This window comes from Siniperca chuatsi, linkage group LG13, assembly GCF_020085105.1.
Source record: "Siniperca chuatsi isolate FFG_IHB_CAS linkage group LG13, ASM2008510v1, whole genome shotgun sequence".
Taxonomy (NCBI): Eukaryota; Metazoa; Chordata; class Actinopteri; order Centrarchiformes; family Sinipercidae; genus Siniperca; species Siniperca chuatsi.
In genome coordinates, this window is record NC_058054.1 from 20696123 (window position 1) to 20717383 (window position 21261).

A 21261-nucleotide genomic window follows, 5' to 3' on the forward strand; every position below is an offset into this window, starting at 1 on the left:
ACCTCAGCGTAGCTCCACCCAACATTTTAACTGAGAAGAAGTCTTGTCAGCTAAAGTAACTGAAAACACCTGTGTGAGTTGACAGCGTGAAAAGTAATTAATCATATATGTCATGACATATAGATATGCTATTTTTCAGGGCCCTGTATTGTGTTTTGCTAGCTGGCACACCTCAAACAAGGCCATCATTAATATTAGTAATTACACCTGTGTTTTGCTGCTATAACAATTAATGCAGAACTGGTAATACAATGATAATTATCTCTGGTAATACACGCCAGTCCGTCTCTTAATGTATTTGACTTGAATTAACAACTGCTCCTAACTACGTGTGTATGATTTGGAAAATTAAAACCCACAATGGACGTTATTTTGTAATGAAAAATAATATTAATGTAATATTCATTTAATCCCTATGCTTAATTAATATAAGGGCCTATTGGCTAGATACAATTCAACTAATGTTTCTACTAATATTAGTCAATTAAATGTACTAATGCTCATCCGGTAATTTATGTCATGGAAACAGTGAGACAGTGTACTGTATTGAGAGGATTTATGGCGGGAAAGGCAAATTATGAGATCGTGGCTAATGTTTGACTAATTTTAGAGTTTGAGTAACTTTAGCCTAACCTGTTTAGAATTAAGATAGGCTTCTTAGACATAATTTTAAAATAATTTCTGGGCGGAAAGGTACCATTAACATAATTTTAGCGTCTTCTGTATTAGTCGATATTGAATATTCATGTGCATCCGTCTTGTTAGTTAGGTTAATTAGCATACCTAGCTAACCCTCAAATACAGAAAAGGAGAAAATGGCAGCTGGGAAGATGTGCGTCAGGAAGAGCAAGGAGGAAACTGCTGAGGTTTGACCACACCACATACTAGCTAACGATAATGTGTTTACTATTTTATTTACTCAGTTTGTGTATTTATGAGTCAGTTAAGTTAAACATGGATTTTTTTCAAAGTCTAAAGTTACTCTGGTGGACACTTGATGTAGACAATTGCGCCATGTTTGGCCCCCAAGCCACAAATTTATCTTTGTCTATCTGTTTTCTCCTTTTATACAACGTCTTTGTTTATCTGTTTTACATTTTAAAGTGGACAGGATTATTCCCGAATGACTTGAAAACCGAGCAAGAGTCCCTTGTCTTGGTCAAGAGGATGATGGCTGTGGCAGTCTCCTCCATCACCTACCTCAGAGGGATTTTTCCAGAGGATGCCTACAGATCCAGATATCTGGAAGGTGAACACAAATGAGCACAAACAGCCTAGAAAATCAGGGAACTTTGTTTTTCTAAATAGTAATTCTAGCTGTATTGGAAATCTATGATAAACAGGAAAAAATAACATTTTAGACCTTGTAAACAATGAAAGTAGTTGCAGACAACTTATTAAAAAGGAACAGACTTTTACAGGGTCATGGTGGTAATCATTACTCTTGGTCAAATAAATGCTGTTTTTTGTCATGTGTTGTTTGTCATTTCACCAGATTTGTGCATCAAAGTTTTGCGTGAAGACTGCAACACCCCTGGTGCCAGCAAAGTTGTGAAATGGTAAATTATAACCTTCCTGCCTTAATGCCCCGAGACAGTACAGTACAACTTTAGTCTGCTGGCCATAGCAGCTAGCTCAGCACCAGAAGTCAGACCCATTTTTAAAATGGAAAATCTGCATTGATAATCAGCACTTAGTGGCTGAAGGTAATTGATGTTTTCACCCTGTTCACTCTTGTTTGTTTCAGGATGATGGGCTGCTTTGACGCATTAGAGAAGCAGTATGTAAGTTAAATGCATCCTTGAATACACTGAATTTGTAATGTTTCATCTGGTCTGCCATTTTAATCAACACTGCCACTACTTTTACTATTGTTCAATGTTGTCCTCTTAACAGCTCCAGATCGTATTCATTGGGGTAAGCAAATTGAGTCAGTACAGCAACATTTATAGTTAACACATTGCTTAAAGAAAAAAAAAGTTGGCACCAGTAATTCTGTACGTTATTGCAATCTAGGTGTACACCAATCCAGATGAACCTAATGTAAGTTCTCTCTTAAAATACTGAAAAATAATGTACTCCAATTATGAACAGAAACACAATGTTGCCATGTTTTGTCAAATCATAATTCCAGAACATTTAGATTTATTTTTCTCTTTTTGCAGTGCATCATTGAGTCATACCAGTTCAAATTCAAATACACTGAGAAGGGGCCAGAGATGGACGTACTCAGGTTTGGATGGACACTCTATGTTTGCGTCAATGTTTTGGATAGGGCCTCCACATGGGATTGAATTGATGGTGATATAACCTCCATAAAACCACAGGAACAACGATGTGGAGATGCAGGTGCCGTTGGAGGACACCAAGAGAGCCTCTGTGCTGCTCATCAGGAAGCTCTTCCTGCTTATGCAGAACCTGGATGCCCTCCCCAACAACGTCTACCTCACCATGAAGCTCTACTATTATGATGACAGTAAGACGCATTAATGTCTCAGCTGAGCAAAATGAGAATCAATTAACAGTCTAGTGTCATTTTTGGGTTGCATAGTGCAAACATCTCGTCCTGCTTTCCTTTCAAAGTCACCCCTGCCGACTACCAACCACCGGGCTTCAAGGAGGGCGAATGTGACAGCCTCTGGTTTGAAGGCATGGCTGTGCACTTCAAGGTGGGTGAGGTGCAGACGGCCTTCCACACCTTGAGAGTGCGTGTGTCAGCGGAACAAGGCCGGCTGGAGAAGCTTCAAGAAGGGAACCACCTGAGGGAGACCAAGCAGGTTTCTCAGAGAAATCCTCCAGAGAGGATCAAGGTGGGTCCAGGACGAGGATTATTCAAGTGCTGGATTACAGCTTTAAAGTTGTCTCACTGTAATCAAGCACAACATTCCCTCTTTCTTTGCTGTTGTCATTTTCTCGAAAAATACTAAATCTAGCTCATTCCTGTTAAATCTGGTCAGTTCTCTCATGTAACAGATTTTTTTCCCAGTCAGTTTATTATAATTGTCTGTAAACACCTGGTTACAGGATCCTCGTAAGAAAATATATGAGGAAGAGGATCTACCTTCTGAAGATGGTAAGTCTATGTGCTGCTACTGTTAACAAAACTGTAAAATGTATCAAATGCTTTACACTGTTGACGTTCCTTTAAACAGAGTCCGCACAGTTCAAGAAACCTACAAGACCTTTGGCAAAGGTACAGTTGTGCTAGAGGCATGTTTATATTAGGAGTATGCAGGTTACAGAAAAATAAAAAATCATGACATATTAGAGCTTCTCATGAATTGTAATAGGGGTCAATGCCAACTGGACAGGTGATTATCTTTTTTGTCTTTCTTAGAGAAATGCAGCTGCCAAATATCTGGCGAGGAAGAAAAGAAGAATTTAGCCACAACATTACACAAAACAAAAGCTCTGTCAGCAATGTAAACATGAACAATTTCTTCATTTTATTGAAATTTTAAACACTGTTTCATGTTATGTTACAATTGATTTGATACGCAAATGTGTTAGACAAGTTTCTTACATAATTCTCTCTACCCACAAGGTAGGATGTCACTGTCAGAGTTCTAATGTAGACAACATTGTACAAAAAACGTACATGAGAGTACAATCTGATGAATTTAATCAAAACAATGTTCAAAGTGCTTCATTTTTTAGTATTTTGTGTGTATAAAAATATATTAATGTGTATTGTTCAAGAAATAAAGTCTGACATGTAAAAATGTTATTCTGTAGATGGATGACAGAATATATTATAAATATGCAACTCATATCTATGCTTTAGTAGCTGAAATCAAGGTTCAGTAAATACTAAGAACAATCTTTAATTTGATCCATTTGGCACAGATGACAATGTTAATTCAAATGTGTTTCGGATTCAAATGTCAAAAATCCACTATTCCACATTTCCATAGCTATTTGTTTCAGATTGCCTCAGTGTTACATTTACCTCACATTCAGAAAATATTGAAAAATCATTTTCAGGACAGACTTGAGCTCCCTTGATCGAGGCGTGTGTCTCATCACTTTGACTAACCCACTAACGTTTGATGGTCTTGCCTTGAATGATGGAAGTGTTGTTCTGGTCCAGACCCTCTGTTTCAGTCTCTGGGTCAGCGTTACAGCTCCACCTTCCTCTCGGTGTGCGTGTGTGTCTTAGAATAAGCTGTCCACATCTCCCATCTCCACAAACACAGTCTTCAGCTGGGAGTAGTATTCAATTGTCACCTGGCCGTTCTCCCGGCCTATGCCTGGTGAATGTAAAGATTTTAAGTTTACTTCCACTTCCACTAATGTGACTGGCGAGTACTGAAACTAGGTAGTATTGAAACTAGGTTTTTAAACAAGGAAGTACTCTCCACAATGATGAGATTAGCTACTGATGTTGTTTTGTGAAGGTGCTGTATTAGACTTTGCAAGGGAGCACAAGGTCATATTTTTTCTTTTTTGGCATGTCCACTGCAATAGATTTAAATCATTCAAATAACTTGGCCAGTGATGTTTGGCTCCTGGTCTGAGTGTGAACAACCAGACATGTACCTGACATTTTGAAGCCTCCAAAGGGCACCTCCACAGGAGTGATGTTGTAGTTGTTGATGAAACAGGAACCAGCCTTGAGGTGTTCCACCACACGATGGGCTCGCCTCACATCCCTACAGACACAAACAAGAGGTAAATTGGCAATTGTCATATTTTACTTTTTTGCTTTCGACTACAGGTCGTTTTGCTGCTTACAACTTAAATCTAGATTCTTCGGAAAGGTTTAAGACATCATTTATTAGCCTGCGAAGATGCCCTAGATGTCTCACCACAAACCTACCTGGTGAAAACTCCTGCAGCCAGACCCATGGTGGTGTCATTGGCTCTCTGCAGCACCTCCTCTTCTGTTTCAAAAGACAACACAGACATGACAGGACCAAAGATCTCCTCCCTCACACAGGTCATCTCATCTGTGCAGCCACCTATACGAGGAAAACAAAAAGAAAGGACGTGGAAACGCTGGTGTGACCTCAAAGTCAGATAGTGATGAATCCCCTTTGACTCTTAACAATAAGTTGTGTTGCAGTCAGAATTGGAAGAGGATTACAACAGTCTGCAACACTATAACAAAGAGGGAAAAAAGTTGTTCTGAATGCACTGTATTCAGGGAAGAACGTAAGTCTTACTCAATACACATGGAGTCATGTAGTATCCACCTCTGAGTTTGGGATCTGATGGGACAAAAGGTTCACCTCCGCACAACACTGTAGCTCCCTAGAAACAACAAACAGTTTACATCATGGTCTAAAATTAAGTTGCGGCACACAAGCCTGTTGACATACTGTTTTAACAAAGCAAAATAAGTTATTAGGACAAGCCTTACCTCTTTCTTTGCCTGATCAACAAAGGACAGGACTTTTTCCAGGTGTTGTCGGCTGACCAGTGCTCCCATTCGAGTGCTCTCCAGTAGTGGATCTCCTATCTCGATCACCCGGGTCCTCTTCACCACCTCCTCCACAAACTCAGGCAGAATATCCTTCTGAACAAAGACCCTTGTACCGTTGCTACAGACCTGTGATACATTTAATCAAATCAAATACTATGCTTCCACATGTAGATCGGACACAGGCTGGCATTGTGTTAGCACATGAAAAGGCTAGAATGTGACAGCATATGAAAATACAACATATAATATCCAGAGCAGGACGCATCTACCTGGCCTTGAGACAGGAAGTTGGCCATGAGAGCTCCCTTCACAGCGTTCTCCAGATCACTGTCCTGAAAGATGAGCAGAGGAGATTTCCCCCCAAGCTCCAGAGTCACAGGCTTCACCCCCTTGGATGCCATCTCCATAATCTGTGGGTCAAAGCCACATGGAAGAATATCCATTGATTATTCAGAATAGGAAAGAAAAGACACACCTCAACATCTTTAACACTAAATCTACAAATCCTAAATCTTCACAATTACAATTCCCAGCCGTGAGAGGTATGTACCAAGGTGTTTTACGATTGATTTGATTTAATGTCTCATCCTAACAAAATCAAGAAAAGTTGACAGGGTGTGTAGAATTTGTGCTTCTACCATGTAAATAACACTGACCTTCTTGCCTGTGGGCACGCTCCCAGTGAAGGACACCTTAGCGACGTCTGGGTGGTGGCAGAGTAGGCTGCCAGTCTCCTGGCCACCCTGCACCACGTTGAACAGCCCCTCTGGAGCTCCAGCCTCGGCATAGACCTCTGCCAGCATGACCGCTGTCACAGGCGTCACTGGTGATGGCTTGTACACCATGGAGTTGCCTATTTTAGATGACAGACAAAACAACAAGTAAGTAAGACTCATATTGTTTTACTCATCTAATCAACTAGAAAGCACTCAGAGATTTTACCTACGTCAAGTCTGCACCATCCTCTGAATTAGATATACGTCTCTATTAAATACACATAGTGATAGACATAGACAGCCGCTGTGGTTTTGGGACAATACCTAAATTGTGAATGTTAGGGCTTGTTACATCAGAAAATTGTGAAGATAATGTGGGAAGACACAGACTTGTGACCATTTAAATTTATTATGTTGCTGTAGTGCCATCTATAGGTGAAGTGCCATTACATTTTTCAGGACTGCTCAGGGTAAATGTGTATACCTGTCATTTAAATCTGGCTGCAATTGCACAATATGTTTAGGAGTTACAACAGTTTATGTCAAATATGCCAAACCTAGAAGAATCTGACAACCAATTAATTGCAGAAAAAATGGTAAAGCATATGAAGAAAAATGTACTTTTTTCAATCCAATAACACATGTACCAAATTTGGGAAAGACTGGATGCAAGTTTGTAGGAGATATTTGGGTGGCCAATCTGTTAAGGCTGACATGGGCACAGTCTATAATGAAAGTTCAACTTACTTCTGCATTACTGTTTGCCAATATGTAATAATTTATGTCTTTACAATTTTAGAAGTACCCATACCACAGGCCAGGGCTGGAGCTGATTTCCAGGCAGCTATCTGAAAAGGATAATTCCAAGCACCGATGCCGACACAGACTCCCAGAGGCTCCCTGCGGGTGTAGGCAAAGGATCCCCCAGGCAGCTGCACATGCTGGCCTTGACAAATGAAAGTAAGATGTATAAACATGGTAAAACAAAAGGTTTAAAAGAGGACATTTTTAAGATTTTGGTTTTAAAACGTGCTGACACTGGAAATCTGAATAATGTATGTACTAACATTTTTGCATAAAGCCTTTTCTTCGACCAACACATATGATACCACACTTGCCAGTGTTTAGGATGAATGATGTTGAAGGGAAACTTCTGTATTTTTCAACCTGGACACTATTTCCCCATGTTTTTGTGCCTGAGTGACTAATGGGGACAACAATTTTTGACAAATACAGTAATTTTACCTCGCAGATTATCATAAAACACACTTTATTCAAACTCGACAGAAACAAAACAAAACTCACCAAAACCGTTTTGGTTTGTCTTTCCACTGTTCCAACAATCACCAACTTTGGTTTTGTCGACCGAGTTAGATTGGTGATTGCTGGAACAGTGGTAAGACAAACCATGATGGTTTTGTTGCGTTTTATTTTGTTTCTGTCGAGTTTGAAACAATGATCTACGAGGTAAAATTACTGTATTTGCCAATGGAGTCTGGCGGCATTGACAAGAGCGATATTGAGGCTGTTTATGGTTAAAGAAAAATGATTCTACCTTATTAACAAAAAGGTCTATCTCCGCAGGGATCCTTTCCATAATGTTGTCAGACATTTAGAATATCAATCAGAGCCTGTCAGTGGCAAAAACAAGCCCTTTTAGTGGACATACAATGACGGTGTGCAATTGCCCAGAAGGATTACATTGCTGCCCTGTTTCCCAGCTGCAGTGCTCTTGCTTAATACTGGACAAATTTCAAAAATTGCTGTCCCTATTAGTCACGTAGACACAAAAACATGGGAAAATAGGGTCCAGGTTGAAAAACACCCTAGTTTCCCTTTAATTTGATCTGAACAAAAAAGTCCATCAAATCACATTTTCGCTAATATCTCATAATGGACAAATGTGCCATCCACTATGTGTTTGCTTGTAATAAATAAATAAAAAGTGTGGATTACATAGTTCATAATATTGAGTGAATTTGCTGTCTGTCACGGCTGTATCAGTTATTTGTCTGCCTCCAGACCCTTGGAAGGTGGGAAAACAGGGAACTAATGAGGGAGAGTTGTATTGTACCAACCTGCCAGAGTGCTGGCCAGCCCTGCATAATACTCTATACACAGTCTGGCAGAGTCCACATCCAGACAGGCCTCTGTGATGGACTTCCCATTGTTGACCACCTCCATTTCAGCTATCTCCTCTCTCCTGCTCTGTGCACGAAAGCCAGGGTAAGTGTAATACATTTTATTAGTGTAATTGTTACACAACATCCCAGATCCATCACTGGATGTACAAAACAGGACACTATTTTCATGAAGAACAATGAATTTAGGTAGAAGCTATTATCGCCTATTGGGTTTAATGATAACATTTGTGCTAATCACAAAGGAAGAGATGTCGATAATTAGACGAGTTACGGAATTCTTTTAAAAGGTTAAACATTCAACTGAGTTGTTATTTATACTACAAGTGCTGGTGGAGTTTTGACGTCTTCAAATGTTCAGCTGAGACAGTAAAAGATGTTGATTGTGTGAAACAGGCTGCAACTCAGTGGCAAGATCTTTTTTTACATTAAATGTATACAGTGTATGGTGATTCCTACTCCAGAGATGTGTGTTATGCATGATACAAGAAACCCTCCATCAAATTACCAGCACACTGAATGCTTTTAGGAAACCAGGCCAAGGACCTATGATCAAAATACTCTCTGCAACAACTCTTATGTGGTCTTTGTGTCAATTTACATATTCTCAGGAGTAGTATACAAATTAACAAAAACAACAACAACACCTCAATGATATGGGCAGCTTCTATCATGATCCTCGCCCTCTCCATCCCAGACATTTTGCTCCAATGGCCAAAGGCTGACTTGGCAGCCGTCACAGCCTGATCAACCTCCACAGCACCACACGGCTCCAAATGGCACAAGACTCGCCCTGCAAAGTGAAACATGTGATGGTGACAACAGTTAAGTACACAGTTTAAATTTAAAAAACAAAACGGTTGGCAAGGCCATCTCACTTTACTTGTTTGTTTAGTTAATACTGGTTCAATGTCCTTCAATAAAGACGGACATTAAGTCTAAGCCAGAAGGCTACGGGCAGTAGCACAGTGAATGTAGCATGGCAGTTACACTGTGGTTTGAATGTTTCTTGATAATGGCATTAGTCATAAGATAGAGAGCATCACCGTGCCTGAAGAGTGAGCTGCGCACAGGCTGTGTGCTAGCTCAAATGGAGTTAAGATGCCTGAATTAAAACTAGGAACCAAGACACAAAGAGCCTTAAAATCAGTAAGACTGAAAAAATCTACAACTTACAGGGTACCAAGGAAGCTATAATAGCTAGGATGTGGTCATATGACTTGGTTCTGCCCCACTGAAACTGCTCGGGGTCCATAAAACTGGTTGCACATGGAAGTGGCCAGGAGTGACTTAATGGATATACTATAACATATGGGTCAGCATGTAGAGGAGTGTGTTGCTGAAAAACAGCATGTGTGCACAGTTCACTTTCCTTGGATAAGTAAATGTCAAATGCAGAAAATGCATTATTTAGAAAGACAACTAGAAAGTATTCAGAAAGTCAGACCAGAGATCACCAGACATACATCTTCACACAGCAGTGACCAAAGTCCAGTTAGCAAACTGTCAATAATGTCAAAAGACAGACAGCTTTTTTTTGAAAGTCAAAGAATCGTGTGGCTTACCTGTTGCAGGTTCGTAAACCTTTTCCTTGTTGCATTTCTCTTGGCTCGTCCATCTCTTGCCAGCCCAGAAGTTCAGCGGGACCGTGATGTCCACTGAGCCCGAGGACACGCATCGTACCGCCGCCAAGAAGGGAGCAGCAGCGGGCCGCGGCAGGGACGCAGCGAGCCTCTGGAGCATACTCAAATTGGCTCTGTTGCTCAAAGTTTAGCTAATAACTGAAAAACATACACTCTGCAGGTTAACTCCATAAAACACTGTCACTTCATTAAAGCAAAACCGACAACATTAGAAAACGTCACAGAAGTTTCACTCAACAAGTTAACTTAGCTAGTAAAGTTAAAGTTAGTTAAGCAAGTGTACAAAACCGTTACACGCTAGCTACTTTTACCTCGCCTTGTCATTTGTTATGTTTCACCATTGTGTTTAAGTCTTGGCAAACTTACTTACGGGCTTCGTCACACTTACTGCGGTTTTTAAGGTTATGAATCTAAATTACTGTTCATATAACTTAATCCAATGCTCGGTGAACGTTACATTATCTTGCTGAGGCTCAACCAGGACAGGAGGCAGGGCAAATGGTATACAACCGTTATTGAGGTTAGACGGCCATCAAAGCGTAACAGACGATTGGATATTTTCACTGTCAATCACAAAAAAGAAAAAAAAAACTAGATAATATTTACAAATTAATAATTTGAATAATCAATTTAATTGAATACAAATTGCACGTGTATTACAATTAAACTATAATGAAAAGTACATGTAAATCTAATTACTATAGGTCTTGTGGGAGGAGCTCCGCCACAAAGATCTTCCAACACAGCAGATCCTACGGCACATTGCAAGTATGGCCGGGGACAGTGAGACACATCTAAGGGACCGTGGCGAGAATACCAACATTATTCGACAACCTTTCCTCATCGGTGTCTCTGGAGGCACCGCCAGCGGCAAGGTTGGCATCCTAGCTAGCTAATTTGACCGTTTTCGCGAATTGTCATGGTTAGATTTTGAGCTAAATCACGGCCAGTCGTCATCCGGGTGCTGGTTGACCGCGTGGCTAGAGTGACCCAACGAGGCTTGATTGATAGCTCTATCATCTGTTTAACCATCCAGCTCTTCGCAAGCACCGGTTTAGCTTAGCACTCGTGTTCACCGCCTATTCTACTGTACTTTGTGTTTGTTCAATCGCATCTTTCCATTTCGTACGAGATGCCGGTCGTTAAGCAGGACCGACTAACTTTAGACTATATAGAAATCACTAATGTTAGCTTACTTTGTCACCGAGCTAAATTCCATCACATGCTAGCAATGCCGGTTGCGCTAGACAATAGCTGGTGGTCTCTTGCCTCTAGGCTATCTGAACTGTTTGTAAACATTGTGAACCACATTTCTTTCCTATATAGAAAACCTTAATGGTACGATTGCGACATTATATCTAGTAAGGCAAATACCCGTTGTGTACCGTTAAACGCATTTTTTTTTGAGTGACCTGGGGTAAGTTAACCGCTAACGTTAAATAACGTTAACATAGATGTCGGTGAATGATAACGGACACAGCGGGAAAAGAGGAGCTCGACAGATTTCTGTAAAACCATCGCGCCCACGTCCCTTTGTTCTATGGCTAAAGTTAGATAACGTTTCGCAATAAAATAAACTGGTTTTGACCAAAACTCATAACTTAGTGTACAGTTAGCCGATATTTACTTAAACAGAAACCGACGTTTATTTTAACAACCCGCTAGTTAAATGTTTAGCCTCCTTGATTTGCCTTTTAGCGTAACTTCGGCGGATGCGTGAGCAGTGCTGAAGTAACGTTAACGGCAGCACTCCTCCACCGACCCCCTTCTTGTCCCAGTGACATGACACACAAAACGGGTATTTCCGAAGACGTCATTAAATGTCTTTGTTATGAACTGGGTGTATTTTGCGATGGTGGTGCCAACAGTCACCCCCTCGTGTAAAGCGGAGACACGAGTTGAACTGAAAAGCTTGCTAGTGCGAGCCGCAGCCAAGAGGCTTTTAAAATTTAAAGCGTTTAACATTTTGACTTTATTTTTTTTTCTCCCCCCATCGCTTTCCGGCTTCACTTGCAGTGTAGGTAGATCACAAAATTAGACATGTGGGCGAAGACTCGCCTGTCTTGTTTCGTCCCAGCTTGCCCCTCCTCCTAACTCTCTCCCAGATAGAAGCACACAGACGCAGTGTTTAGCATCCTGAAAACCCCTCACAAGGGACTGGAAGAGTTGTTTTGCCTCCAGACTAGACCAGTTTTAATTACTAATTTGACTGCTCATGGATTGGATGATGTAGTTTTAGCCTCCTCCGCTGAAAGCCCCCAGCTCAGTGTAGCAGCAATGCAGATTGTTTTGTATTTTCATCGGCCCCACAGCTTGATTTAAAGGGTAGATTGGCTTTTCTTGGTAAATGCAGAAATGCGTTTCTTTGTTCTATCATTACTGAAAACAAAAATGTTACGCAGTGTAGTTGATACATTTCAGCATATTAACCCATCAGTCGTCATTTTCAGTAATAAACTAATATTGCGAAATAAATAGATGTTCATCAAGTGGCTAGAGCACCAAATAAAAAGTCTTAAAATTACTTGCTTAGTCTAACAGAGACCAAACAAATATTTTAGTGATATGAAATAAAGAAAAGCGTCAGCATTTGTAAAAGTAAAACACTTTACTTTGTGAACAAATAAACAATGGATTATCAGACTGCTTGTGGATAACTTAAAGGCCAAAAGACTAATCAGTTTGTCAGCTACAAGTTTGAGAATTAAAAATGTCAATTAGGTGATGCTGTAGATTGCCTCATTAAATGTCAGTGTGGATTGGACCCTTTGATGTGTTCAAAGTCAGGTCCATTTGTCTGAAATTGCTGCATTTGAGTGTGTTGATACAACTTTCTAGTTCCCGAGTGGGGGCATCCAAATTCATTGTAGCACAATTTCATGGACACAAAGGCAACAGAGCCTCAGGCTGCTGGAGAACGCCCAGTCAGCACTGGGTATGAGATTCGTTTAGCTGGGAAGGTCAGTGGGGACGAACATGTTGGGCCACTGTGCCGTTAACCTATGATATTGTTAGGTGACCTCATACAGGGTGCGGAAATTACCCACCCACCCAACTTCTAGACAAATATGACTGTGGGTTTAACATAAAGGTGTTTTCTGTTCTTTTTTTTCTTTTTTTTGGACTGAATTGAAAGTAGTTATCATTACAGTGCTTTCACTTATATTTGGGTCGATGGTTGTATTTTAACAGTGCACCTTTCAAAATTTAATTTTTTTTTGTTTTTTAACCTCAATGTATGTAGGCTGTATGTGCTCAATCACCACATTTTCCCATCTAATGGCGTTCTCCGATTATTATTATTATTATTATTTTTTTCAATTTGTCTGTTTCTGCAGTCGTCTGTATGTGAGAAGATCATGGAGCTGCTGGGCCAGAACAAGATCGACCACCACCAGCGGCAGGTGGCGATCCTCAGCCAGGACAGCTTTTACAAGGTGCTAACTCCAGAGCAGAAGGCAAAGGCACTTAAGGGCCAGTTCAACTTTGATCATCCAGGTATTCAAACACTGAATAGTTGGTGGCACAGCTCATGCACTATATGGGGTACAGCAGTCAGCTGGCATGCAGCAGGCTCGTTTGCTACTCATATCACACATACTTGATCTGTTTTCTCCACATACCTGACTAACTAAATTATGTTGTATGTAAATAGAAGCAATAATATGTGGAATTAGTAACAGTTGAGGCTGCTTTAGTGCTACACAGATAAAAGATTAAGGCTTAGGTGACAATAACTTGCATATTCAAGCAAGCAAATTGCCAAGATGATCTAAAATGTTTAAAACAGGCTTGTGTTCAGCAGCATGCTTTGCTGCCACATTGATTTATTCAAGTGTGTTTTTGGCAGAAGCATAGACTCCATTTTTGGAGTCTGACTTTGCACCATCTTGCTCCTGCTTCCTTTCTCAGCTGAATTTTTTTTTTTTTTTTTTTTTTAAATCCCCACAGTCAGCAGGCCTTTCTCAGAGGCAGCTGCTCTAAGGCTCAGAAACTGAACCCAACACCTGTTACACGAAAGGGATGCCTGCGTTACCAAACGTGCAGTGTGGGGTCCCACGTGGCGCACACCAAGCTGGTGTAACTGCGGTTAAATGATATGACATCTCATGGGGATTACAACTGAGCATTTGCCTTTTTCTTGTCCTCAGATGCCTTTGACAATGAGCTGATCATGCAAACACTCAGACAGATCCTGCAGGGGAAGACTGTCCAGATCCCAGTTTATGACTTTGTTAATCATTCCAGGTGAGCACCTCTGTCTGCTGCATGTCACAGTTGCCGTTTGGCCTGCACCCATCATGTGTTTTGCAGAATAAACTCTTACAACAATTACATGTCGCGTTTCCTGAAACCTAATATTTGGTTCATAACTTGATTGTGTAATCAGTTTAAATGTGCATCAGCACCATGTCTGTCACGGACAGAGAGGAGAAAACTCGTGTGTGTGTTCTTTCAGGAAAGAGGAGTTTGTTACAGTGTATCCGGCTGATGTGGTCCTGTTTGAGGGCATCCTCATGTTCTACTCGCAGGAAATTAGGGACCTGTTCCAGATGAAGCTGTTTGTTGACACAGATCCAGACACACGACTCTCACGCCGAGGTGTGTGGTGAGAGTTGGGTCAACACCCACAGCTGTTCTAACAATTATAGAGCACTGCCTAATATATTAATTTAATGATAAACCCAAGTAATCCAAGTACTGTTGATGAAAGGCACAAGTAGACTTGCTGCAACAGGAACATTTTTATACTAGTGTAAGTTCTTCCGAGTCACCACTTAATACTAGAGGTGAGAATACTAGTGTGAGGTTTTTATGTAAATGCATTTTAGTCATTTTGTTAAATGGCTAGTATTTATATCGTCCATCTTTTTTTTTTTTTTTGTGTGTGCTTTCTCGGTTTCAGTTCTAAGAGACATCAGTGAGCGTGGTAGAGAGCTGGAGCAAGTGTTGGCTCAGTACATCACTTTTGTGAAACCTGCCTTTGAGGAGTTCTGTTTACCAGTAAGTGACTTTCCTAATTTACAAGCATCTGTAGTTGTGCAGTAGAGCCCAACAGATACACTGTGGTGGCCAACATAATCAGCCAGTTTTAGCTTAGAACAGATATATCGGTTTGAATGTACATGTCGACCAATGTGAAACAAGAAATTGCCATACAGAAAGGCCCAAGCCATATTTTGAGGTCATTTAAGAAAGTGTTGTCATTACATTATTTGTCCGCCAGGGGGCGCTTAGTTTAGATTTTTTTAACTGTGAAATGTCCCGCACAGCTTGGTCACAATTCTTGAATAATCAAATTTAAGAGAATCTTTATAAAAATGTTTGTTCATCGATTGGTCGATATATTACATTTTTAAACTCCCTCTGTATCAGTACGCATCTGACCATGAGAAAAATGTTGTTTCGCCAGAAAGTGGAGCATTGACCTAATCTTTATTTCTACTAGACAAAGAAGTATGCAGATGTGATTATTCCAAGAGGAGCAGATAACCTTGGTAAGGTCAATTATTATACAGTATGCAGACATTGCATTTGTGTTGGTCAGGGTGGGAATAGTTTCTCTTGGGGCCTCGTGAAGGCGTCCTGTTAAAGGGTAACCCCGCCAATTTTCCGCATCAAAGTGTGTTGACAGGTCTTGGTGAGTGCTACTGCAGATGTGAAAGGCTAGCGGGCTGGAGGCTGCAGTAGCTGCTACTAGTATATAACACACCAAAATCTCTGACCGAATTGTCGGCGAGCAGGTTTTGACAAGAAGTGTGTGTGTGAAATTTTAAAATAGATGATATCGCTGAATCTGCTGCATCAATTTTGATGCTTTTTAACTGCCTGTCATGAGTCTGACAGTGTCGTAGGAGTAACGATACAATGCTGAATTGGTGGAGTAAGTTACCTTTTTTAAATCATCTGCTTAACCATCTCTCACTCTCTTCTTGTTTCCTGCAGTGGCCATCAACTTGATAGTACAGCACATCCAAGACATTCTGAACGGCGGACTCAGCAAGCGCAACAGCGGCTGCATGAACGGCCACTGCACTCCACGTCAGCGACGGACCTCCGAGTCCAGCAGCCGGCCTCATTGACCTCGTCGCACCTCTCTTCACAGGGCGGAGAGGGGTGTCGGGTTGCGCTGTAAATAATGCCTGTTGGCATCACTGTATTTAAGAGGAGGGGAAAAAAAGAGATGCAAAAAGAATTGAAATGCCTTTTATTATTATGACTACTCTTGTTATTAGTTACTTTCATTGTAATTGTTGAATTTGGGATTTAGATTTTGTCAAGACGGTAAAAGCAAAGCTCTTGTTGTTCTTGTGATGACACCATGGGTCAAAATTGAGCCCATGCATTTTTCTCCCAGTTTGCATTTTGTGTTTTATGAATCCCCTGCTGCTCCTTGGAAATTCATGCTGCTAATGAATAAAGAGGGGAATCCTTTTACTTTCTTTTTTTTTTTTTTTTTGTCTGATAAAACTTGAACCCCTGATGGCCAGGGGAGTCTGATAAATGTTTGAGTGGGTTCCAAACAAGAAGGGTGTGGATTAGAAAGCGAGTAGAAGAAACGAGGATTGCACTCCGAATTTGTACTGACAATCTTGGGAGTGTTTCCTACCCTTCCCCTGTCTGCAGCAGCAGTAACATTACTACATGATTTTTCAGTACTGATCGTCACGTGCAGAATAACGTGACTACCATACCAGTGAGGCCAAAGGCTGGAAGGTTCAACTGACTACTATATTAACTCACTGTAGTGTTGTGGGTATCGTTACATTCTTGGGATTCATGGATCCTCCAATTAATGGCTTATTGATATATGGCTGTCTGGGTCAAAACTCATTCATACAAGTACTCATCTTTATTAGAATGAAAATGAATTAATTCATGAGGTTATTAAAATTTGGATATATAATTTACTTATCTTCCTCAATTTAGATGGTTCTTGCATTCACATGACAGAATGAGCCCTGTTAAATAGGATTAAGATATGATGCGTATACTCAGGTTGATAATACCATTTTGATTTGAAATGCCAGACAAGGGTGTAATAAGGGTGTCCAATGCCACAGCAATAGCAGTTTTCCCAGGTGTGTGGCTGTTAACCACCAAGAGTACCACAATGCCTCTGCAAAGTTGCCTCAGGTTAACGTGTACAGTAAGTATCCACGCTTGAAACCAGTTTCCATTCTAACTTAAGGTTACAATAAATAAACTGTTGAACCAATTTTGTATTCAATGTGTCGTATTTGTTGTATAAAGTGCAATTGAATGAATGATTTGTACCACGATATTTGTACCGTATGGTGATTGAATTCAACTGGATTGGGTTGTTGGATGATTTATAACTGAATGATGTCAATTACTTAATGTTCAATAAACTAATGCAGCCGAGTGTTCCTGTCTGAAGAGTGATTATTTGGACAAAGTTTGGTGATATGCTTTGATGAGCTTTACATGCATGCGCGTATGTATCATGAGTGTATAGCTTCTCAGTAAAATAATGTTGTATTGGGCACCATTAAGTAGGTCATTCATGTTGCTTTTGATGTGTCCACTAGAGGGTGCAATTGACTGATGTAGTTATGCTCCCTTCAAATGCTGACGGACGTGAACATTTGGATGCGTGAATCCCGTGTAGTCCTGAATACTAAAAATGACTGTATGGTTGTCAACAGCATGGCAAAACTTACTGTATGCGTTATTAAATCACCAATTTATTAATGTATTATATGTAATGCAAGCATGATGCACATTTCCCATATTCATTTTCAGCTACATTATTACCAAAGCAAAGCTGTGCTGCGCGATTTCGAAAACAACAGCTGTCAAAATGTTATTTTTTACTATGCTATTTATAATATTAGTTTTTACACTCATGTAGCCAAAAAAAAAAAAAAAAGTCTTTATGACTTGGAAGTTAGAATTTACGAGGTGTACCAGAAGGAAGCAGGGAAAGTTGTCAGAGGGGAAGCTTCAAGATGGTGGTATGTGTCTCTGCAGTATGTTTCTGGTGTAAACAGTGAAGCAATTTAGCTAATTTGGGGTGAATTTTAACCTCTCCTTTTGTCATATGCATGACAGAAATTTGGGCTCCAATTCAAAGCCACTTTGGAGAATGTCACCAATGTGAGACCATTGGGCGACGACTTCCGCTGGTTTCTGAAGGTAGGATGGCTGTCAAGCTAGCGTGCTAACGTTAGCGCACATTTGCATATTAGTGTATCATCTTATATCCTCTCTGTGTTCGATAATGGTCATAATTTTATTTTATTTTACTGCCTAGGATGTGTTACAGCGTCTCTCACTTTCTGTCTCTCTCACACAAGCAATGTTTTTGTATCTTTTCCCCCTTAATTTAGCTGAAGTGTGGAAACTGTGGCGAGGTCCCAGATAAATGGCAGTATGTAACCCTAGTGGTAAGAACAACAATGATCTTTGTGTCCAAACAGTTTGGCAATTTTGTACATATTGTCACACGCAGTATCCAACCTGTTTTTTTTTTTTTAATGATTCCATAGGAGAGCGTACCACTAAAAGGAGGAAGAGGTAGTGCCAGCATGGTGCAGAAGTGTAAGCTTTGTGCCAGGGAAAATTCAATTGGTACGAGCTAGCATGCAATTTCACTGACTTTGTCATCATTTTCTGAGGTAAAAACTCTGGTGGAAGTATAACATGTCAACTGTTTTCTTACAGATATCCTGGGAGAGACAATCACACCTTATAATGTAAGCACACATCCTGTACCTCTACATTGAAACAGACACATCACCGGTCTGATTTTATGCAGCCTGACAGTGCACACAGGAGACTTATTTGTTTTATCTGCAGTGCAACTGTGTTGCACACAGCTACTCCCAACATACGCTATAGTTGCCACAATTCACCCATCATTTCATTTGCAGAACCACCCTTTTAGGCACACACTGATGGTTTAAATACGCCAAGCAACAGCAGAATGATGGTAGTTATAGGTTGTTTTTAAAGGGAAAATTCTCAAATTAAAAGATAGGTTCACAATTTTTCAAGTCTGTCTTAAAACAATAATCAGGTGTGCATATCGACATTGAAACAGATTTGTCTTGCTGTAATCATTCCTTCTGTTCGAAATTGTGAACCTATCCTTTAAAGGTGGGGCATGCGATTCTAATCCAATACACGTCTTTTTGTTCAGCGAATATCTCCTCACGGTCCGCTAGCTGTCCGTTCTGTGTGTGCTCTGAAAAAACATCTGGTATCTGTACACAGCCCTGGCTCTGTAAATGGGAAACAAACAAAGTGGCTCGGACCGAGCCACACAACAGTATTCCAGCCATGATTTGTTTGTCAGGTAACGTTAAATGACTTGCCCACGGACATTCAGCTCACTTTCTAGTTTGCCAAGATATGCTGTTGTTGTGATGTTAGCTATAGTAGCAGAAGAGTTGTGAGTATCGCTGTCTGGAGCTGCTGTGCTGCTCTGGGAAACATCTCGTCCTCTCTGGCTTTACAGCGGCAACTGTAGCGACAGTTTGCTAACCCACAACCTAGCTAACGTTAGTTACATTACTTGCTGTGTCGTTGTTTGCTCTACATCGTGGTATTTGTCATGGTATTGGATTTCTCCAGAATTGCATACCTTTTAATGGTTTTCTGAAAATATTGTTGCCTTTTTATCTTTCCTCGGTTGTGTCTCTTCAGTTCTGAAAATAAAGCACCTCCAAAAAGATTTTAGAAATCCCTTTAACATATGCAGTGTGTGTCTCTTTCTAATGGTGCTGTACGTTTGCTGGGTTTAAGGCAGAAAACAGCGAATGCTTCAAGACCATGGTGCAGTTTGAGTGTCGAGGTCTGGAGCCCATTGACTTCCAACCACAAGTGAGAATCTTTGGACAGATATGAGTTTTTACAATGCGTGTAGCACAGGCCTTTTTCACAGCAGACATTTTAACTTGTAGAAAAAGCACAGGTGTTACAAATAACATTAATGATGGCTCTGTTTTGTTCAAGTGTCCATGACAGTGTGACAGTGAGCCAGCATGTACAATACCAGGACCGTGAAACTTAAGCAGCTAAATGGAATTCAGCCATCGTCACCTGTGCTTTTCCTACTGTGACATGTCAAAATGTCTTGTGTGTAAGATTTAACTTGATCTTTTAACTGGTGACATATTTTCCTGACAATTACAAAACACAATTGCTGCATTCCATTTAGTTGTGCCCATTTCTTGGCTCTGGTATTAATCATGCTGACTCACTGGAACGGCTTATTTGCACACTTAGATTGAATGAAATCGATGAATGTTATTAGATACACCTGTACTCCCAGCTGAGTCAAGATATTTGCTGTAGAAAAAAGTATATTGTTCCTAAGTCGGACAGTTTACTTAAAAAAAAATAAAAAATGATGAAGTGTACAATTTTATAATATTATGTGACTCTAAATTCTTCCTCAAGGCTGGCTTCGCTGCACAAGGAGCAGAGTCTGGCACACAGTTCCCTGAAATCAACCTACAAGAAAAAGTAAGTGCAGTGGGAACAACGTGTCCCTGATAGTACATCAGGTTTTGTTTAGTAACTTTTCAGAGAATATTTGACTTGAAACAGAATTTCAATCTTTGATACTGCACTGTTGGATATCATTAATTTGTGTCGAGTGAGTGAATTCCAGTAGTTATTTAGCTACAGGTTCTCTCATTCATTTGTACTTCTGCTTCAGTCAGTGATTTCCTAAGTTTTCTGAAAATGACTTTCAATGATGTGTTTACAGAATGTGACAGACTCTTTTTAATCTGTGCAACTTGACAAACCCTCGTTTTTGTAAATTTCAGGACTGGACAGACTATGATGAGAAAGTCAGAGAGTCGGTGGGAATATATGAGGTCACACACCAGTTCATCAAGTGCTGATGTCACTGTGAGATGAGCCTCAGAGGTGGGCGAATGAACACTACAGCCAAACATCCTCAGGCCTCTTTCCTGGCATCAAGGATGCTATAGATGTTGAGGTGGCATGGTTTGGTTGATGATGAACATTGACAGGTGTGGGTTAACACCACAGGTTGTCCATACGCGTCTTGGATTAATCAACACCTTTTAAAGGCTTTTTTTCACTGCCTCAATAAAATCGAAATGTGAACATTTCGAGTCAAGTCTTTTATTTATTTTTTCTGCACATTTGAGTGCTGCTTTCAATGGTCAGTAGGCATATAATAGTAGCGCACTACAGCAAAAAAGTCCAGAACAATGAGTTACAGCTGTGTGTCACAAGAAACTGAAATCTCTTCAACTAAGCTGGAATGAGCAAAGGTGTCCTATTTGGCAAATACTAAATGAGGAGCAACATAAGCTGATTTGAAAGAACTG

General features: G+C 40.4%; 4 protein-coding genes across 9 annotated transcripts; 3 read left to right on the forward strand and 1 right to left on the reverse strand.

Moving 5' to 3' along the window:
• The first annotated feature begins 534 nt into the window (after positions 1-534).
• zte38 (zebrafish testis-expressed 38) lies at positions 535-3727 on the forward strand. 2 transcript variants are annotated; one of them, XM_044220852.1, is made up of 12 exons: positions 536-866; positions 1105-1249; positions 1496-1559; positions 1748-1784; positions 1897-1917; positions 2017-2043; positions 2166-2233; positions 2328-2476; positions 2584-2810; positions 3025-3073; positions 3153-3193; positions 3338-3727. In XM_044220852.1, exons 1-12 carry the CDS (start codon positions 816-818, stop codon positions 3383-3385), a joined length of 927 nt encoding a protein of 308 aa, XP_044076787.1. In that variant the 5' UTR covers positions 536-815; the 3' UTR covers positions 3386-3727. The 2 variants fall into 2 exon arrangements, with proteins under 2 accessions (XP_044076788.1, XP_044076787.1); XM_044220853.1 differs by lacking the exon at positions 3153-3193 and having other exon boundaries at positions 535-866.
• On the reverse strand, positions 3424-10610 carry aldh9a1b (aldehyde dehydrogenase 9 family, member A1b). Of its 4 annotated transcripts, none has more exons than XM_044220848.1 (12): positions 10314-10496; positions 9848-10063; positions 8930-9075; positions 8220-8349; positions 6953-7087; positions 6082-6278; positions 5695-5835; positions 5363-5551; positions 5166-5253; positions 4820-4961; positions 4540-4652; positions 3424-4250 (listed from the first exon to the last, which is right to left on the reverse strand). In XM_044220848.1, exons 2-12 carry the CDS (start codon positions 10023-10025, stop codon positions 4156-4158), a joined length of 1554 nt encoding a protein of 517 aa, XP_044076783.1. In that variant the 5' UTR covers positions 10026-10063; positions 10314-10496; the 3' UTR covers positions 3424-4155. The 4 variants fall into 4 exon arrangements, with proteins under 4 accessions (XP_044076783.1, XP_044076786.1, XP_044076785.1 ...); XM_044220851.1 differs by having other exon boundaries at positions 10296-10496; XM_044220850.1 differs by having other exon boundaries at positions 10292-10496.
• A 32-nt stretch (positions 10611-10642) lies between these two features.
• uck2b (uridine-cytidine kinase 2b) lies at positions 10643-17312 on the forward strand. Its single transcript, XM_044220854.1, has 7 exons — positions 10643-10800; positions 13264-13423; positions 14077-14173; positions 14385-14527; positions 14832-14929; positions 15375-15423; positions 15872-17312. Exons 1-7 carry the CDS (start codon positions 10696-10698, stop codon positions 16006-16008), a joined length of 789 nt encoding a protein of 262 aa, XP_044076789.1. The 5' UTR covers positions 10643-10695; the 3' UTR covers positions 16009-17312.
• A 525-nt stretch (positions 17313-17837) lies between these two features.
• czib (CXXC motif containing zinc binding protein) lies at positions 17838-21039 on the forward strand. Of its 2 annotated transcripts, XM_044220856.1 has the most exons (8): positions 17838-17904; positions 18002-18085; positions 18280-18336; positions 18439-18520; positions 18614-18645; positions 19697-19774; positions 20354-20419; positions 20728-21039. In XM_044220856.1, exons 1-8 carry the CDS (start codon positions 17899-17901, stop codon positions 20803-20805), a joined length of 483 nt encoding a protein of 160 aa, XP_044076791.1. In that variant the 5' UTR covers positions 17838-17898; the 3' UTR covers positions 20806-21039. The 2 variants fall into 2 exon arrangements, with proteins under 2 accessions (XP_044076791.1, XP_044076792.1); XM_044220857.1 differs by lacking the exon at positions 19697-19774.
• The last annotated feature ends 222 nt before the right edge of the window (positions 21040-21261 follow it).

What these genes read in the sequence shown, in the direction of transcription:
- zte38 (XM_044220853.1), top strand. Translation starts at nt 816, where the DNA reads ATGGCAGCTGGGAAGATGTGCGTCAGGAAGAGCAAGGAGGAAACTGCT. An exon ending in GCAAGGAGGAAACTGCTGAG is followed by an intron (nt 867 to 1,104) that starts GTTTGACCACAC and finishes TACATTTTAAAG; the next exon opens with TGGACAGGATTATTCCCGAA. An exon ending in CCAGAGATGGACGTACTCAG is followed by an intron (nt 2,234 to 2,327) that starts GTTTGGATGGAC and finishes ATAAAACCACAG; the next exon opens with GAACAACGATGTGGAGATGC.
- aldh9a1b (XM_044220849.1), bottom strand. Translation starts at nt 10,025, where the DNA reads ATGCTCCAGAGGCTCGCTGCGTCCCTGCCGCGGCCCGCTGCTGCTCCC. An exon ending in GCGTGCCCACAGGCAAGAAG is followed by an intron (nt 5,836 to 6,081) that starts GTCAGTGTTATT and finishes TTTGACCCACAG; the next exon opens with ATTATGGAGATGGCATCCAA. An exon ending in TGGAGGCTTCAAAATGTCAG is followed by an intron (nt 4,251 to 4,539) that starts GTACATGTCTGG and finishes TACATTCACCAG; the next exon opens with GCATAGGCCGGGAGAACGGC.
- uck2b (XM_044220854.1), top strand. Translation starts at nt 10,696, where the DNA reads ATGGCCGGGGACAGTGAGACACATCTAAGGGACCGTGGCGAGAATACC. An exon ending in GACTTTGTTAATCATTCCAG is followed by an intron (nt 14,174 to 14,384) that starts GTGAGCACCTCT and finishes GTGTTCTTTCAG; the next exon opens with GAAAGAGGAGTTTGTTACAG. An exon ending in AAGAGGAGCAGATAACCTTG is followed by an intron (nt 15,424 to 15,871) that starts GTAAGGTCAATT and finishes TGTTTCCTGCAG; the next exon opens with TGGCCATCAACTTGATAGTA.
- czib (XM_044220856.1), top strand. An exon ending in GGCAGTATGTAACCCTAGTG is followed by an intron (nt 18,337 to 18,438) that starts GTAAGAACAACA and finishes ATGATTCCATAG; the next exon opens with GAGAGCGTACCACTAAAAGG. An exon ending in AGACAATCACACCTTATAAT is followed by an intron (nt 18,646 to 19,696) that starts GTAAGCACACAT and finishes GCTGGGTTTAAG; the next exon opens with GCAGAAAACAGCGAATGCTT.